The sequence below is a fragment of the Bacillus rossius genome, chromosome 1 (assembly GCF_032445375.1).
Source record: "Bacillus rossius redtenbacheri isolate Brsri chromosome 1, Brsri_v3, whole genome shotgun sequence".
Classification (NCBI taxonomy): domain Eukaryota; kingdom Metazoa; phylum Arthropoda; class Insecta; order Phasmatodea; family Bacillidae; genus Bacillus; species Bacillus rossius.
Window position 1 is genome coordinate 57931356 of NC_086330.1, and position 20426 is coordinate 57951781.

At 34.5% G+C, this 20426-nt stretch overlaps 1 protein-coding gene across 4 annotated transcripts in view; it reads left to right on the top strand.

Moving 5' to 3' along the window:
- Positions 1-20426, top strand: part of LOC134536418 (tyrosine-protein phosphatase Lar-like) — a 1395465-nt gene that overhangs the window by 1182244 nt on the left and 192795 nt on the right. For 2 of the 4 annotated variants that reach the window (XM_063376130.1, XM_063376134.1), the window contains exon 6: positions 17645-18231. The exons of the other annotated variants lie outside the window; for them this stretch is intronic. In XM_063376130.1, coding sequence (XP_063232200.1) covers positions 17645-17748 — 104 coding nt within the window. In that variant the 3' untranslated portion in view covers positions 17749-18231. Of the gene's footprint in view, positions 1-17644; positions 18232-20426 lie in introns of those variants that run through there. 4 annotated transcript variants of the gene reach the window in all.

A 20426-nucleotide genomic window follows, 5' to 3' on the forward strand; every position in this document is an offset into this window, starting at 1 on the left:
GCTGTGTAGCTATAAAATCTTTAATTGGGCTATCCTTTACGAACCCCGGCAAATCGTAACAGTATTTATCGAATTTTCTAAGAGCCTATGTCCAAATTTTAATTTGAGCCAGACAAACATACGTCCTGTTACTATATTGTGCACCCTTAGCTGTTGGAAAAAGAGAGGTTTTGCTTGAGGAAACCTGGAAAAACATTTGCGATTGGTGAATATTAGAGTATAATTTAGTCCCTTTTCAAGAGAGACAAACACTGGATGGTTTTACTACAATCACTTGAATACTCTTGTAGATATGGTGATGTAATTCTGTATGCACTGTTAAGAGCTAAGTTTCTTTCAACAAAGATTTATTTTTACATAACAGTGATGCTGAATTTTTCTGTAGCAGAGGAGTTCTGGGAAAGAAGGGCGTATAGTGCTATAAGATAATTTTTATTACAATGTTTTAAATATCTCACCCTATAAGGAATAAAAAGAGAAATTAAAATTAAAATTGACATAGAAACATTTAAGTCATTCTTTCTGGTGTTATATATATCGAATTATAATTTTCTGAAAAGTAAAATATCCTTAAATAATAATTTCTAAATATTATTGGGGAAAATTGCCTACAACTCCGTTAATATGTAAACAACACATCAGTACCCTAAAAATAAAAAGTTGTGTACATGCACTTTAAAACAGTGACCTTAAACCTTATTGTGTCGCCATATTCACTTGTCATGACAGACTGATGTTAGCTGTCACAAAGATCTCAAAAAAGCAGTAAACGATTGCTTGTAACAATTAAATAATACGAAAAAGTCAGAATAATATTGTAACGAATGCAAACAGGACCGCAGCATGTGCCAGGTTCGGAGCTGGCTGGCGGCTCGGCCAGGCCACTGGCGTCATGCGCGTATCACTTGGCCTCCACTGACGCAAGACATGCCACGTGTGCCTGGCCGGATTACAAGGATTGTCGCTACCTCCCTATTCCCCTCCCGGCTCCCCGCGCATCGTCCTGCCTCGGCACGATTGTAAATCGCTAAGCGGCCTTTGGAATTCCGTGGGCCACCGCGTAAAGTCAAGTGAGCTAGCGACGCTATTCTCGATGCGTCGGGCATCGGGTCGGTCCGGGGTGACGCGACTCGTCACGTCACAGCTGCTCTCGTCGGTTCTAGAAGTGTGCCACACACTACTTAAGGCTACGGCCACATGTGCGTGTTTTCACGCTTCTGTTACAGCGTGTTTTCACGCAGCGTGAGATCCTGAGTGACCGATGGCCACACGTGCGTGTTTTCACGCTGAAGCCTAGCGCGTGATTTCACGCAGAATGAATCCGCTACCCGGCCACATGTGAGCGTTGTATTGTGAACTGGCACCCATCTATGCTGTGCAGGCTTGATTATGAATTCACTAGCTGCCCGACCCGGCTTCGCACGGCTATACTAATGGAAAAAAATTAAGCCACGTCTCCCATTTACAGTAATAGTAAATTTAAAAAAATTCAGTGAAAATTTATTACAATGCTGTATAATGTACCGATGGTTTCCCGACTCGTGCACGCAACATAAAACTGATGTACCCGTACTTCGCTACGGCAGTCTACAGGCAGATCACTCTTGCGCCGCTCATTATACATGCCCCTCCTTGTGGGTACGCCACTGCCGCGCGATGCCCGTTGCCATGGAGACGCAGAAGACATGAACAATTGAAAATCCTGTTCTCATGCAGACAAAGTACCCACTGTTGCCTGGTTTTAACCACCCATGGGATCTAATTTTCGGAAAATGTCATCCTGCGTAACATAAGGAACATTACTGTGAAATTTCAAGTCTGTAAAATATATATACTTGAAAAAAAGGGCAATTTTTGATATTTAAAGTACCCGCAAAATTTCAACGGTGATGAGGACTGCACTAACAATTAAATAGTCGTTGCCATAGAGACGAATGAAGCATCAACAAAGCAACAGCCGTTGCCATGGTGATTTCCTACCAAAAACTGGGAATTTTGATATATTACGCCCCCGAAACTCCCCTTGGGATCGGATTTCCGCAGAATCCGTTCTTAGTGAGCGTCTGCATCACAAAATGAGTAACTATACTAAATTTCAAGTCAATCGGGTGTATAGTTTTAGAGATCTCGTGATGAGTGAGTCAGTGAGTGGTATTTCGCTTATATATATGTGTATATATATATATATATACACACACACACACACAAACACAAGTCCTTGTCAGAATTGTAACGGGAGAGGAAAATTATTGATGGTCCGAAAAATTAAAATTAAATAAAAATAATAAAAATAATTCTAGTAAAAAAAACAAATTAAACACAGAGAGAGGAAAAAAAAATAGTTTAGGATTGCGATTTAAAGTGATAAAATAGTATTTAAATACTAATTGAACTCTTATGAGGGTACTGATTGCTTCGTTGTTAATATCACACGGGTGTTTTTTACTTGTATGGGAAAATTAAGAATGATAAGGCATCTAGTGCGTGGCAACAATGTTAATAGGCAATATGAAATAAACTTCTAGCACCTGCGGCATTGTCAACACACACTTCGTACGTGTACTGCATGTTGTATCTAACCCCCTCCAACGCATTTGATTCTAAATTGGACTTTTAGTAAGGATCCATAATGGTATTGATAATATAATATAGCCTATAGCCTTCCTCGATAAATGTACTATCCAAAACTGAAAGAATTTTTTAAATCGGACCAGTGGTTCCTGAGATTAGCGCGTTCAAACAAACAAACAAACTCTTCAGCTTTATAATATTAGTATAGATTAAGCAAGAACGCTGCTGTGGTTTTAAGTGCTGTGCTGTTGTTTCGTAGGCGTCGTCGTCGGCGGAAGCATTCAAGAAAATACTGGGTCCATCCCATATTGAGTGAAACATCAACGAAAGGAAAATTTGTGCTCTTTCATAATAAACTAAAAGAAAATCCTGACAAGTTTTTTGAGTACTTCAGAATGTCCGTTAACTCATTTGAAATACTTTTGTCTATGGTGAAAGAAAATATATCAAAAAGTAACACAGCAATGAGAGAATGTGTTAGTGCTGAAGAATGTGCCGAAAAATGTTCATGAAATAACTAAACAATATATTTATATATATATACACACACACACGCGCGCGCGCGATTTTGAGTTGACCATGGTTTTAAAGTCTTGGGGTATGAAAATAAAAACTACATGAACATTTTCCGGAAGTCGTAACATATCGACTACAATGGGTAGTATTTCAGAACAGAACGCGGCGAGAATTCCCGCACGTGTGGCCGGGAATCGACTGAAACGCTGCGTGAAATCACGCCAACGAATTGGCCGCGGTGCATTTTCTTGCGGGCGACCTTGAAGACGCGCCTTTCTGTCCTCTCCCCGGCGGGAATTCACGCTGCGTCTGGCCGGTCTCATTCTCCTTGCTGCGGTTCATATTTCTGGCGTGTTTTCACGCAGAATCTCTGCGTGAAAACACGCTCGTGTGGCCGTAGCCTAAGCAGCGATGCCGCTGCGGGAGTTCCGAGCGGATTCCGAGCGTAGGGAAGTATGACATCGGTGAAGAGTGTGAGAGACCCCCCTTGAGAGTGGCGCGACGCGTAGTTCGACTGGATCGTGAAACTTCAGCGACTGAGTGGCGCGAGACTAGGTGTGTGTGTGAGTGGACAGGTGCGATGTTAGGAGCAAACCATTGTTAAGTCTAGCTCCAGTGAGGAGTGCAAACTGCTGAAACTGACAGACTTTGAGTGACTTAAGGATAAAAATTTTTAAGTGTCAGTGACTTGAGGTAGGACATTTCTAAGTACAATTATAAATGTAAATATTAGTAATCAATAATTGGGCTATCCTTTACGAACCCAGATCCCTTTACATTATAAATCTTAAAAATATTAATTTTAAAAATTAATTTTATCATACTCTATTATGTTCACAGGTGTATAAAACAATAAATTACTTTAAAGGAACTTTATATTTTTTAAATTATTTTTTGTGACTTTCTATATAAATAAAATTTTGTATGAATATCATTCATATGAGAAATCTACTGACCTCTGAAAACTAATGTAAAGTCTAAGCTATGTTTTTATATTTAAAAGTACATTGCACCTCTCCAGATTACCGTTTAAGAATAAAATGAAATAGAAGCAAAGATATGGTTTAGTTTTAATTTTAAATTTTAAACACATAAATGTTTGAACTGTGTGTCATATTAACTATATTTTCTGGTTCTTCACTACTATGTATTTAGGTGTTAGTAAAATTTAGCAATTTTTGAATCGAAAATTGAGTTTACTCCAATGTATGTACCTCTTACGGAAACAACGGAGAGAAATCCCTTTTGATTATTCTTGAAATTTAGTTCAGTATTTAAATATAATAATAATTTAATAGATAATAGCTCTAAATGATTGCGGTAAATTAATTATTTGAAACCATCCATAATATTTTTATTATTTTTACATTATATGGTATTTAACCATACTTGGTCAAATTAAACCGGGATTATTTCCGTGCGTGGTAAAATTATTGTAAAAATTTCATAAAATTCCTTGGATGAAATTGAATTATCCAGGGTGTGAATCTTGTAAATAAATCCAGTTTAATATTTACGAACGCAAGAATAAACTGTATATTTAGAAATATATTTTTAAAATGGTATTTTAATCATTAATTTTCCTGGAACATATATAGGTGGTTCTTTACAGCTTAGAAATTCCCCAGTATTAGCAAATCTAAATACTCTTTTGCATAGTAATATTTAAATTATTTAAATTTTTTACGAGCTTTTACATCAAGAACCACTTTGAAAATATTTTCATTGTTTTAAATATATTTAAACTTATTTTATTTTAAAGGTATGATCAGTGCGATTTTAAAATCTTTGTGCATGAATTAATAAGGCTATATAGAGTTTATGATGTGTTTTCATACACTTACGTAATGATGCCAAAAATGCCTGTTTTTATAGGTATTCAAAATTAAATATTAAGATGTAGTTTTAAATGAGGTAGTTAATAAAATGATGTTCCCAATTGGTAAAATTACGGAAACAAAGGGTATTTAATTTTCCTACAGTAAAATTGTAAATTTTTGTATGTTTTCATACAATCACACAAGGTTGTGGTAAATAACAATCGCAAAAATTAAAACATAATAAATAGCTCAATACAAAAAGAATGACCGTTTTGCTATATTTTGTTATTTTTTAATCGGAATCTAGTAATAAGTTTTTATTGAAATAAGTGAATTCGCCGTGTTGAAAAAATCGTGCGGAGAAACTAAACTAAATTAATTCCACCAAGGTTTTGTTTACTACAGTAAGACATTTCGTGCCATATGTTTTACATTTTTTAAGGAAAAACTTTTGAGATATGTTTCATCACGGTAAGATTAAAATATTTATGTATTTTGTTTTGAGGAAATAAAAAAACAATTCATTTTTGAATATTTAAATATAATTTAAAAACTATAAGTATGAAACAAATATTTTCATAACATATTATTTTATTATTACATGTCTCAAGTAAAGAAATTTTTAAGCTTAGTATCAGTTCATTTTGTATGTAATAGACTCTTTTTGCATTTCACCACTGTGTTTTAGTTTAAAAGAAAGTTAAAATTAACCCTCTGCATTCTCTCCGGAACAGGGTAGTTCCAATATCAAAAGCGTTGGAAGAGAATGTCTAATTTTGAAAACGGTTTCGCAACCTTTTCCCACTGTTTTTCTACCCTTTCGTAGTGTTACCGTAATTAAATCCTCTGGCGTTTTCTTTGAACCCGTTCTGACACTTTTAATTTGGCTGTTCAGGAAATTTCCAGCTTATGTTTGAATTTCATAGAAAACATTCTTGATCAACGCCGTTTTATTTTCTCCTCTCTGAAGCTTGAAAATTCTCGTGATTTTAAAGCTTGGCGCGACTGATATTGGCAGAGAGAAAATATTTTAAGAATCAGCTGACGATCGCTTTAGCATCATTCACCAGTGACGTGTAATCGATAAGCGTTCTCGATTCTGCGCACATCAGTGAGGTATTTTCTTTGGGGAGCTCAAGATGTACCCATCCACAGTTACACGCCCGAAAAGTTCGCGTTGGTCTCACTTCAGAATTTTGCTTATCAAACCCACTTTAGCGAAAATATGCCAGCTCCGAAACTGCTAAATTCTTCCTTGTTAGTTAGGATATGTGCGTCAATGACTACAATATCATTTTGTTGTGTAAACATCTCAGCTCTCAGTATACGGCATTTGGTAGGAATCATTTCCTAAATGGAACGGAAGTCGATTCAAACGTAAATGTGTCATCACGGTGCAGCCATCTGTGAAATTATCAGACATCTCGAAAAGATGGAGAACCCGCGTGATTCGTACGTTTAAATAAACTTTCGCAAACATTGGGGGATGAATTAAGCGTATTGGCGTGCTAAACGAGTAAATATATTCTTTAATAAATTATGTTATATTGTGTACCCATTAAAAGAAATAACAAGCACTTAAAAAATACGCATTACAATTTTCACAGTCCTTAGCTATCATTGAAATGCAGAGACAACGCAGCGTTCTTCATACTATAAAGACGCAAGCTATTTTTAGCGTTTATCCTACATTAGACGCTATGTTACTGAAAAATTAAGTGATTAATTTTTGCTGTTAAATTTTTAATGTTTGATCAGCTCAATGAAGCCAAAGTTTCTTTGTAGGAAGTATTTACTGGCTAAATACTTTCGTTTAAGAAATTAACAATAAACATACATATACTTAGTGTTATTATAAATGTTTTAAAATAATTCTGGTTAATTTGGTTTTAATACATATTTTGGACTTCCACTTTAAGTTGGAAATATACTTAAAATATAGAGCCGCATTCGTAATTCTTTAGAGAAACAAACAAATGATAAATATTGTTACGATCGCGCTTGGCTGCAGTGCTTGGCGTCGCCGCGCTCGTTCGGCCTGTCTGCGCCCCCTTCCACCCGCATCCTCTCCCTGCTATCTCATGTCATACTATCTCGCGACATCCTGACCTTCGCAGCGCGCACCTGCCTCAGATCGAGTTACTTAAAAGAGGCCGCACTGCGGAATAAAAGGACTCAGACATGTTTATCGGCGCGTTTTGCGGAAACCCGATGTTTGTTGCGTTTATCGGCGTTCTTTGAGCAGCCGCCGCGTCCTTCGACAGGACTCACGACGTGTTTCTGGGCATTTCGATGGCGAAGGTCGCGCGATATCTCGGAGACATGCCCGATTGTTCTGGTCGGGAACCCAAGGGCTATATAAGGAGGTGGGGCCGACCTTCGAGTCAGTCTGAGCCAGGAGAATTCGAAGTGTTCCGTCGGGAGTTCTCCCGCGGCGGAGTTTCCGGGCGATAGTGCCGCGGGTGCGGCAGAGTGGCGAAGTCCCTGGACGAAGGTTCCAGGGCGAAGAGTTCAGTTCCGGGCGATAGAGTCGCGGGCGCGGCGGAGTCCCGAGCGAAGTTCCGAGCGAGGCGTCGAGTGGTATCTCGGCGAAGGGGAAGTGTGGTGGCGGCAGTGGCGGAGTGCGGCGACGGAGTCCTGCGACGGAGGACCACGAGGGGTGCTGCGGTGAGAGTTGCGCCAGAGGTGCGGCCCAGCGAGGTGTGTGGAGTGTGAAAACGAGTGACTGGGGAATAGACATTTCTTTTAGTGTAGTTAAATATTTGCCATCTTAGAAAATTAATTGTAAGTGACATAAGTAGTGGAAATAAATAAAACTGTGTGTGTGATAAAGATCTTCAATTGGGCTATCCTTTACGAACCCGCGGTAAATCGCAACAATATATTTGAGGTTATGTTTGTTTCACTACAAATTTCCTGGCTAATAAATTATAGGTATTTTTAAAATTGCAATTATACATTTTTTATTGTGTACAAAATGTATTACAGGATAGTTTACTTTGGCACACTAATACGCTTAGTACATCCCCCAATGTCCGCAAAAGTTAATATATATGGGTTCATATTTTCCCACGTGAATCCGCGACCTTGACAACTTCGGCTCAACTTCGTCATGCATGCGCAATTTACTTTTAAGCTATTAAATTTTCTGCATGCATGCGCATTATACTTTAAAACTATTAATTTTTCTTTGATAATGCGCGCTTATTTCATGTAATTTCTGGTGCATACTAAAATTTCCCCGTCAAAGTACCTAAAGGATTATAAACTCTAAAATGGAGACGATGATAATTCCAGTCTAGTGGGTAATACTACATGTTCAGTGTTGAGGCATTTACGTGCGACGCGTTTCGTACTCCTGTTGTTCGGCTAGCCCTGAAAATCAATTACAATCTTCCATTAAATGATTCATGCAATGGGATATCATGTTTTTAAAACAATTTTTTTTAGACACACGCCATTGCAGTTTTGTACTGTTTGTCATAGAAAAATACAATTAAGAATTTAAAATTAGAAGCCCTAGGCAACACAGAAAACAGATGGATTCAATTAAGAAACTTAATAGGTATTATGACCAACACAACGGCGACAGCACAGACGAACACAGTTGCGAAGTTTCAGGAACTGTTTTCTGTTCCCATCATCAGGTACAGACTAATCGTTGGATCCATTTCTTATTTTGTATTGTTGAAGATTTTTTAACAAAAAACAATGCAAAACTGCAATGACGTATCCAAAGAATTGTATTAAATAGGTATCATCTTGTTAAACAGAATTATAGTTAGGCTTTAAAAATTGGTAAAATTCTTATCATTTTCCCCATTTACCACGCTCGTCATTTTTTTTTTTTTTTTTTTTAAAGATTTCTACGTTTAAATGTTGTGTCCGAGTTTCGTATTAACTTATAGGTTTATTTGCAACATGAGAACACATATTTTCTCGTTTCCTAGTTTAGATGTTTACACATCACTGGCGAGTACTGGAAGACTCTCTCACAAGTTATTTTTCGTGGATGATCTTTTTTGAAGATTGAGAATCAGTAATCCTGGATGGAACCATTAAAAATATATATATATTATTTGCTTTTTGGTTATTAGTTTCGATCGTCAGATAAAATATTTTGATACAAATTAACTTGTGCTAAATTATTATTTTTTTTAACCAAACGTGAGAATTTTTTTAAACCAATTGTATCATGAATTGCTGTGGACCCGGCCGCAGGCTGGAAGAAAATTATGCTGATGAAGATAATTAAGCATGAGCGCCTCAAAAATGTATTTGTTTGAAAACTATATTAAGTTTTCCTTTGTTTACGATGAAACACATTCTAGTAACGAATTATTATACAAAATTATAACAGGAACTGGTGAATAGGCTGTCTTTTTTTTATTACAGACTAACATTTAGTGTTTGGTGTGATAAAAATTCTGAATGGATATGTATCTTTGCAACACAACCAGAATATAAACGAAAAACAATGCATAGTTCGAGTTTTAAAAGAACAAATAAAATATTTTGGGTGATATTTAAAACGTTGAATTTAATAAGATGTATTGAAATAAGATTAAATAAAACCACCCTTGATTTTACACTTAAAATACCCGTATATGTACCTAATTTGTGAGTAAAACTTTTTGTCACCAAACGCTAGTGCGAAATTGATTTAATCAATACGTGGTTATGCAATAGAGGTTTTACTATATCTGAGTTTAATAAATCAATGGAAATACCTTTATGATATATTTAGTGTCCAAACGTCACTGAAAAATATAATATACCTTTTTACATCACCAACAAATGTAAAGTAACTAATGTGGTTTTTAAATACCAAAATTTTGTATAAATTGAAGTGTAAAATTTTTTTTAATGAAGTTACGATCTTTTGGTGTATTTTAAACACATTAAAAAAATATATCTATGGCAGTATTGCTTTTAAGTTCTTAGTTATAATTTCTCTATATATAATTTAAAATGTTTTTCAACAAATTTCTAAAGTGATTTTGCTCACTCTGAAAGTATGTTACGTAGTTTTTTTTAAAAAGATAATTTTGTAATTATAATTATTTAAGTAAATCATGTTCGTGTTATAAAAATAAATGAATTTAAAATTTCTGAATTTTTTGGGAATATTAACTTCAGATAGGGCCTTTAGTTAATCATTGCCCACTACGTAGAATATATATTAAAAATTGACGGCACATTATTTATAATTTCTTAGTAGTTCGTAAAAAAAACAAAAATAATAAAACATCCATAGTTAACTTTTTCTAATACAATATATTTGCTAACATGTATTATTAACTTTTAGAATATTGTGTCCTTGACTTAACAGCTATAAGACAAACAACTTCTTGAAATCAGTTATGAAGTTTTGCAGCAAAATATTTAAATCAAATTTAAACGTTTTGCAATTACAATTTTAAGATTACAGAACTATTCCAAATAAGTATTTTACTATCTTACATGCAATTTTAAGGCAACTTAAATCCTAATAAACATAAAGTACCCAAATATATATAACATCGTCTAACGTTTTATGTATTGAATAACAAATAATTGTGTAAAATCGTAAATGGTTATGTTCAATATTTCATATAACAATGTACTTTCAAATCAAGTGAAGGATGTGAATGACATGCTTTTTGTGACCCGAGGTATATTTTATATGTTATTTTACTGTGTAAAATTAGTGTTAGAAAACACCCTTATGTTCGCACGTGGGCATTTCCTCGGAAACCCTGCAGCTACGTGCAATTTCAGGGGGGATCCCGGGCAACTAAATAAAAGCGTCGGGGTTGCGTTCCGAGGCGACGAAATGAGCGTATAAACGCTGGATGTAATTGTCTTCCGAGCGGGGAACCCGGTGGAAGACCATAAGGCGGTTCGCGAGCCCTTCCATTAAGGTGCCTCCCCGACCCTCCTGCCCCTTTCCGCAGGAAGCCAGGCCGCGTTTCTCTATCTGCTCGCCCACAGCCCAAAAACACACGTCGCGTACTCCCCCCCGGTTCCCGCAACTGAGACCACTAGCCTTCCCGCGTACACCCCCGGCCCCTCTTGCGGGCGTGTTCTCGTGGGGTAATAGCGAGTCGCCCGCCACCTACCGAGCTACCCTCACCTTCCGCCCTTGTGGATCGACCCTCGTAGCCGAGCAAGGCACACGCCGCATCTTGAACGCATTAAGGGAGGCTTTCCTTCCACGAACCCCTCCCGAGACGCTGCCACCCTCCTGCCCCTCGCCCCTTTCGGAGGAGCGTCCATTCCACGACTAACTACCCCGGAAGATTAACAACTTGATAAGCCCCTGTGCGCACAATACACCGGCAGAAATTAACTCAACCCCCCCGACTCGGCTCTCTCCATCTCTCTCTCGCCCCGCCTTGCACCGCCCTCGCCCCGACGGGTCTTCTCTCTGCACGGCCGAGGAGTTCATTAACTGCGCGCGCGGCCCTTCGGAAAGCAGGCCGAGGAGAGCTCGTGCCTAGCAGTCCCGCTCCCGGCGTCTCCGCGCTTCCCAGAAATGAACCCCGTGCCACGGTTTCGCCATTTTGGCACGGTCCTGCGTCGCATGGTGGCGCAGAGAGACCTGTGGTGGGGACCGCCAAGAATCTGCCTGCGAGCAGATCACGAACACAAGACTCGATGAACATCAAAGTTCGGGATTACCACAAGAAAAAAAAGGTTACGTGGTTACGAACATACATATTTTTGATGCAAGTCATGGTGATTATCAAAGGTCATGATTACCGCAGGAAAAAGAAATCTGCGTGGTTACGAACACGCATATTTTCGATGCAAGCTACGGTGAACATTAATGGTAGTGATTCCCGCAGGGAAAAATAAAGCTGCGTGGTTACGAACACAACATTCCCCGTAATAATTCGACCATTAATGGTATATACCGTAACTTTCAAGTATGAACACATTTCGGAAGGTATTTATCGCACTGGTGCTATGTTATATAGCACGTGTGTTATCAATTGGTGGTGTGAAACAAATAAGAATTTAGCAATGTGACTTAACTATAGTAAGTATTTAAAAATGTGAAATTTTAGTGGCACGATTTCATTTTTATCATAACTGAAACTGTTTAAAAGCCAAACATATTTACAATGAAGTTTAAATAAAAAAATTTAGGAACTGTTACGGTGGTAATTTTATCTGTGGTTTTATGTTTGCTATGACAATAAACAACACCGTAGACACAAATTTTTTGTTACTCAATATTTAAATTAAATAATTATCAAACAAATAACTTCTATTTTAAATGCCTCAAATAAATATTAAATCTGAAAAAAAAATTTAATTTAATTAACATTTAAACAATTTTGCTTATAATTCCCTGACAAAATAGTTTGTGAACGCACACTTTAATTATTCAGTGTTTGCTGGCCCTTTGGCGTTACTGAGAGTCACAAGTATCGCGGATCATATCGAATCACACACCTCACGTTGGTTCATAATCATGGTATGCGGCACGTGTTTCAGTAGAGCATGGAGAAAAACAACATGTCTCCGCGAGTGTTCGGAATCAGACCGCTGGATACCGCCTCGACGCTCATCGGTTTGAGCCATGCCATGGTTTTGGGATCGAACCCTTGATCTTCGCTGCGTCAGAGTGACGCGTCAGCGGTCTTGGCCACCGAGACCTCTTTAAAAACCTTGCAAAATGTACCAAGGAGTAATTTTTTTTTCGAAATTAATCCACAGCAACTGTTGAACCATTTGATTAGTTGTAAGTTTACTTCTATATACTCGTGAATATTAACGTATCATGTAAATAGTATTTGTATAATTCATAGCGAGAGAAAGTTAATTTTTAATTTAAATTCTTAAAATAAATAATTTTTATAAGTCCTATTTATATTTTTCATACTTCGTATAATTACTTTTAATGGAACATTCGGAAACGTAGGTAAATCTTATTTCATGAAATAATGTTAATTTTATTTGTTTTTTGAAGTTCACCCAGTGGGTTTAAACCTTTACTTAAAACCACACAATGACTAATTTTTCCATGTGAGATAGAATTTCGAATACCACAATATATTGCAATCGTTTGAAATATGGATACATCAATAAATTGCGATAGCTATAAATTCACAAAAAAAAAATATATTGAAAAACAAATGTATTTTTACTGCAGCTTTCACTGAAAAAAAACTGTTTGTGACTACTACAAAATCTTTATAAAGTGGCCAATTAGTGGCAGGGGAATATGGTTTCACTTGGTCACTTTTAAGTGGTTCGAAAAAAGTTTACTTCTTAATGCGCTAATACGATGGACAAAAACTTTGACAAACAAGACTTTTGTCAGTATACACCTTTCCAAATGTTTCTTGCTTCCATGGATTTTTTTGTGTGTTTACAAGGTGACTTATTGCAAGCAGGGAGATCTTTTTGTCATTTTTAAATGGGTTGGGAAAGGTTAACTTCTAAATTCGTTAACAAGATGGACAAAAACATGGAAAACTATCTTGTTTGCTGTGACTACAAACGAATTTGGTTGACACCACAAAATGTTTAATTAAGGTTTATAAAAACCTATAATAATGGCCAAGAATTTTATTAAAGACATTTAGATAGACATAGAACCTCCTTTAGATGAATCATTTACATTAGCGTACTTAAAATAGTGATCGCTACATACCGTTTAAGTATTGACTGCCTGAAGTAAAACTGTTTATTTACCTACTGCCACATGTTAGTGTTTAAATGCAATGGAATATTACGTAATAGGTGACACAAAAGTTACAGTGAGTGGATCATAGATAATATCATGGCTTCCAACAAATTTATAATTGTTTTATTTTTTGCTTGCGAGGTATAGGAAGAGACCTGTTTGGATGTTGTAATTGGTTGCTGCTTCTAGTAGAAAAAAGAACATCCATGTCAATGTTTAGAATGTCAAATTTTCACATTTATTATATTAGTATTATACATTTATTATATATTAGTAATATTACCTGAAGTTTAAAAAAACATGAAACTTGTTCCTTAAAATTGTAGTTTGCGTAAAAAAAATAGTCTCTCCAGTCTTGACTCGGTAGATACACGATTTTTTTTAGTTATACTTCGAAAGATTATTAAACAGCCTTCGTCTCCATAACTAAACATGGGCACAAGCGAATGTATTGAACGTTTTGTATTTCCCTTGATTACGATCTAAATAAAAACACGCATAAATTTACAGTCAGTAACCATTCGTAACTTAATAAATGAGTTTTAAATAAAAAGCAATAGATTCAATTTCTCCCGTGAAACAAAATATACACAACAAAAACATGAATATTTCTTATTTAGTTATAATATAATTCCAGGATCAGTTATTTTGGCGACCAAATGTAAATGTTACTTTTAAGTTGACAAAATGCCTACAGAAAATCATATGTATTGATGTATTTACGTACTAGGATATGTGCTATGATATGCCTGAATAATATCGCATGACAAATCGTTGTAGATTGTTCGGATGAGGAATTTACAACGTTCAATGAAGACTTTAAACACTGTACAAACTACATGGACAACTTCAGCTGCCACTTTTATTTGCTGAGTAAATAAATGTGTATTATATTTCATATGTTTTAATAAATTTTGGAAATCTCTTCATAATAACTAAAATAATTGTATTTTCAAAGGAACTACAACAATTGTAGTTAATGTTATTTTCTGAAAAACATTTTCAAACACCCATTTTAACGCCTATGAGCTACTTTATAGTAAAAATTCTCCATTGCCGGTGGTTTATGGGAATATTATTAAAATGCATAAACACAAAAATTAATTTATTATCAGTTAAATGCTTAGCAATCATAATATATAATATAATAACTGTATTACACAAACCTCAGACAATAAACCTTTTACAAAAAATGTTTTATGTGATAATCTTTCTATATTTTTTACAAACATTATTAGCACAGTTATAACATAACACCAGGGTTATTAAATTTAAAATTTCAATGTCTTTGAAAATAATATTGTCTTCTTTTTTAGTTTTTATGTTTACCTTAAATAGTGCTGGCATTATCATCATCAAAATTATTGATAAAATTTACGCTTGCATTTTCATAAATTATACTTGTGATACAATATTAACAAGTGCACAACACTGCATCCAAACAAAACGAAAACGGCAATAGATATAAGAATAATGTTTTCAGGTACGTTCTAAAGTTCAAGAAAAAGTTTTCAATATCTCGTTTGTACTAGCTAGATTTGGATAAAATATATTTTTTTTTGCTTGGTTTCGAACCAATAATTAAGATGTTTAAATATGCCTGTGGTTTTTTTTATTTAATTTTGTTAAAAAGAAAAAAAAAATATTTGGTTTTTCGGTATAATACTAGCCCACCTACATTTTATTCTAACATTTTGTAGTACATTCCTAGCTTGGTTAAGTTATGATGTAAATAAAGTAAGAACTACTAAATACATAATCTAAAAATAAATACGTATAGGAAAACCATTATTAGAGAAATATAAAAACTGGCATTGAGCTGCTAGAAAGTTTACAATTCATAAATTTATTTTTACAAAAAAAAAATTATATTTTAGACAACCAAACATTTTTCATTTAAAAGTATAAAGTAAAAAATCCTAAAACTAATTTATTTTCTGCAAAAAACAAATATAACTGTCATTTGATTTTACCATAAGATTTTTGGTTTAATTATATATATATATAATTAAACCAATATATATATATATATATATATATATATATATATATATATATACTTCGTAAAATATTTGTTAAGATACAGCCACTGTAAAGTTTTTATAATTTTTTTTACATACTGCGTTATCGTTATGACTTGTTTATGATAAAATTGGGTTCATAAATTAAATTTCGTTTAAATGTATATTTTTTACATTTTCTTTAGATTATTATTGTATGAATTATTTTAATATTTAAGATTCATGCACAAATCTTTTAAGAGCATATTTTTTGTTTTAATGATTATTTTTAAATCATCATTAATTTTAACTGAGATATAAATAAATAAAGATAATTTTAAGGAAAAGATATTCAATAAGGAAAAGACCAATGGCACTGCATAATAAACTTTATTAACATTATATTTTCATGAAGTTAGAAACAACAAGAAATACTATTGATTATTCGTCTATACAGTATCGTAGCTCAAATTCATTAGAAGGAAAAAATATAAATGTAATTATAATGATTGGCTACTTGAATATGATTTTCGTTTCAGAGAATGTTATGAAAAATTTGTTGAAATTATGTTTAAAATGAGTGTTAGTGTTTATAGCACACAATCCAATATTAATTCAAGTTCATAGTATAAAGTAATAAAATATACATAAAGAAAACCCTTTTATTAAAGTGAAAATAAGTCACGTTATAGTATATCCAAGAGTGATTTTTTTTTTCAATTAGGTAAAATAATGTCAATCAAATCAGATAAAATGAGTTACTTTTATAAGTATCGAACGCGGAATACTTTGCTAAATATGTCCCATTTTACTTGTATGTTTAGATTTTAAGGAAACATTTTTAATACGTACATGACTTCATCTCCTAAAATATATGATTACCAAAGAAAACATATTATGTAAGATGTTTTTATTTATTTTAATAATTCGTATTTCGATTGAGAGTTACACAGTGCGGTAGAATCTGAAAGAAGAAAGGGTTAAAAAAAAATTAGCCTTGAATGGTTTATCTCTTTTAATATACTGTTATAACTAAAATTTAAGATTGTGTTTAAGTAAATAAATGAAACTTTAGCCATCCGAATGATTTAGTAAGAACACAGCATAGGTTAATGGTCATTTAAAGTCGGTAGTATGAAAAACTCTAAAAGGCACTTTGTTTTGTGGTGAAGCTTATGTAGGTGAATCAATAAAGAGAGCCGTGAGTATTTTTGATAAATTTGTTTGCAAAATTAGTAACAGCACTGTTTAGTTGCAGCCGAAACGCGCTTTAAGGCTGGAGTCACGATGCCATGACGGCCACGACACGATACGACAAATCCGATTAAATATATATTTCGTACATCGTTCTAGCACGACAATGTTAACAGTCTAAGGGTCACAATACGACATTAGCACGACGAAATCTAATATGGCTGTAGGCAAATATTCCCGCGCCAAAAGCGTCCACAAAATGCAGTATAGAATGCGCTTCAAACAACGTAGGCTCAAAAGATATTTTTTTTTTAATTTCCTTCTGATAAGCTGAAGTGCATAAAAACATAAGATTTAGTCGTCTCGGGGACCAACTAAGTGAGATAAAGATTTATCTTAAATACAAGTGAGAAATACATATGTAGATATGAGGGACAGAAAATAATTCCGCTGATAGATATGCGAGGAATTAAAAAAATTAAAAGTCACATTGCAGATGTTAAAATGAACCGAAACGTAAAACTAAATTTAGTTTTTTCAGGATAAAGATTTACCTAGTAGGTACATTTTTTTTATTTGGTTTTGCGTGGTTTCCGTTTTGCTTTCCGTCGAGCGGCTCGATACGGAGGCGCGTATTTTTTGTCGGAGGGTTGACGTCACGGCGACCTGGGATTCCATTGGCCACTTGAGCGTGCCGGGCCTGTCGTGTCGTGTCGTGTCGTGTCGTGTCGTGTCGTGTCGTGTCGTGTCGTAGTGACTCCAGCTGATCGCCACGCTCACGGAAAAAGGCGGACAGAGGCGGCTGTCCCGCGGGTAGACACGCCGCGCGTCCTAACGACAGTTCTTGTCTCGTTCTGTTGCAGGGGAATACCCGGCGGCAATGCAGCACGGCGGCCAGGCGCACCACCGCTCCTCGCACCTCTACTGTTTGATATTTTGCGTTTGCCTGCTGCTGCTGAGTCCATAACACGTGATCGGACACGGAGCTTAAGTGAGATAGAGACCACGTCCCACAGCCAGGTTAACTCCGGGAAAAAGGAAAAAAAAAAAGGGGGGGGATGAAAAATTGTTTGAAAAGCTAACAAATGTGCCGAAAAAAAAATTATTTTGCCGTATATGTTTTATTCCTCTTTGAATGGAAATGGAGCAGCGATGGTTAAAAAAAAAGAAACATTCAGCTCGAATTACTTGAGGATATATTTTCAAAAGTTTAGAGATTTTCACGGGGTGCGGGGGAAATTAGTGAGTGACTGAAAACGATGATAGTGCCAGAAATACTTTAATACTGAAGATATAATCTATTTTATCCAATATGTGTGTTAAATGTATGATACGTTCAGATATTAGAGACAAACTAAAAAAAAAAATGTGTTAGCAAAGTATACTCATCTTTTCCCAAGTATATTTGCGATATAAATGCTCACAAATACTGAATAAAAGTGCATCTGAAGTTGTCCTTTTTTTATTTCTCTGTTTACTAAGTGTCGAGTGCACAATGGACAAACATTCCCGAACCATGTTCTTAACATCGTTTCAAAGCAGTATTAGACAGCACTGATAGTGTCCTTTCAGCTGCTGGAACGGAAACAATATTTTCACACTACCTAACACTTAAATCTTATTTCTGAAAGCGTTGTAAGCGTTTAGCATAAAAAGAACACGTCTTTTAATGGTCTTCTAAATTAATTATACCTTCTGTTTATTGTATGTCCACAATTTAGACTACAATATTATCACGAACAGATTAAGAACGTTGTGTGGTCGCAGTTACCGCAAATTAAGGCATTATAGAATTTATATATGGTAACATAAATAGTTACAGTAATAAAAAAAATATATATCTTTATTTTTTGAAGGTGAAAAGTGGTTTACATTCTAAATGTGAATAAATAAATCTCCTGGCTGTATTTTAAAGCGTTCTGAGCAAGGTAGTCTGTATTCACCGTAAATTTCCTAATTTTTAACAGGCAGGTATGGTTTGTTTTTAAATAAAACGTTCTTTTGAAGACAATGGACAAGTTAATTGCAAATAATGTTACAATGATACTTTGAACCAAATTTTTGTATAAACAATGGAACTGCAATTTTTGATTTTTTGTGGATCTTCTCCTCGCAAGTCATTCCATTTCTGCGCGACGCCCATCCAACCGTACTTCAAGTACACTAAGGTAAGAACAGCGATATTTTATTTGTTTGGTCGTAGATATTTCACGTTTAAATGCGAAATACCAATTTTTAAACTTTACTTATAACATCACATGTTTGAAACTTTTTTTTCATTTTTGTAGTAGTAATAAGTTTTAACGCATTCACGAATCATACAAGGCAATGGTTTTCAGTTGTCTAAAAATACTTCAAAATCAGTTTTACTTTGGAGTATACAACTGTGTTAATAACTTACTTTATCCTTAAAAAGTATTTTATTGATTAGAGGACTTTTTAAAAATATAATCTTGTGTACATAAGCTCTAAACCATTTTGTCTTTTATGTCAAAGAAATTTATTTAATTGTGTTTGATGATCTAAAGAATTTATGTAAAATTTATATTATGAATCAAAGTGATGAAAGATATTAAATCTTAAACATGTAAAGGTAGACATAAACGCGCAATTTTTTTACATATATTTGTTAGGCACTTAATTAAAAAAAATATTATTTATTAATTTTCATGAAGGTTTTAATTTTTGATGTTATACTTATTTAGGCACGTTGTGTAAAAATATTATGAAAGTGAATTTTGACGATACGCCCGCACCATGCAACGAAATTTTCACAGAAAGATCACGGACCCACGTGTATGAACATAAACCCATATACAGATATAAAATTCATAAAATTTAGGAGACATACCAAACGTATTAATGTGCCAAATAAAACTTTATGATAGTGAAATTTACCCTGGAATATATTTGGTAAACTAAAATAATCAAAGAAAAGAAAAATTTTAAGTTTTAAAAACTAAGGATACTGGTATTGCAACCATTGTAAAATATTTTCTCTTTATAATCTTCTATCTGGATTCTTAGCGAAGAATTTATATTGCGCTGTTAGTAATCTAACGGAATGTCATCAAAACTCGGCAAGGGAAATATTTTCTTTTTACTTGTTTTAAATTTCGTATTACTGAATATTATATAAATTTTGCTTTGGGCAAATAAATGAATATATTTTGTGAATTGTTAATCGTATTTCTATAATTATATTAAACACATAGATCAGTCCATTAAATTGGTTATTTCAAACTCGTAAGGACTTTATAGTGTGTTTTACCTGAAGTAATAATATTAAATTAATTACGTTTGTAAGGAAACGAATTTCCTCTATATTCGCATAGTTAATAAAAATAAAACTTTGTAAGAGTACAATTATAATTAATCATTTATATTCATCTTACTAGTGCGAAAACTATATTATTAATTTATTAATAAATTTTGACAAGGTGGGCAGAATTTTAATAAAACTCCTTGTCAAAAATAAGTCCAAGTAGGGGTTTTGTATTCTGTTTAGTCTTTCTCCCTTTTTTTTTTTTCAGAGACGTTTCATTACATAGTTTAACCTTTCGCTATGCTAAACGAATGATTCGATAGTTGACGTAGCTGCTGCGGTAGCGAATTCTAGTGGCGGGTGCAGAACAATGTGTGAGC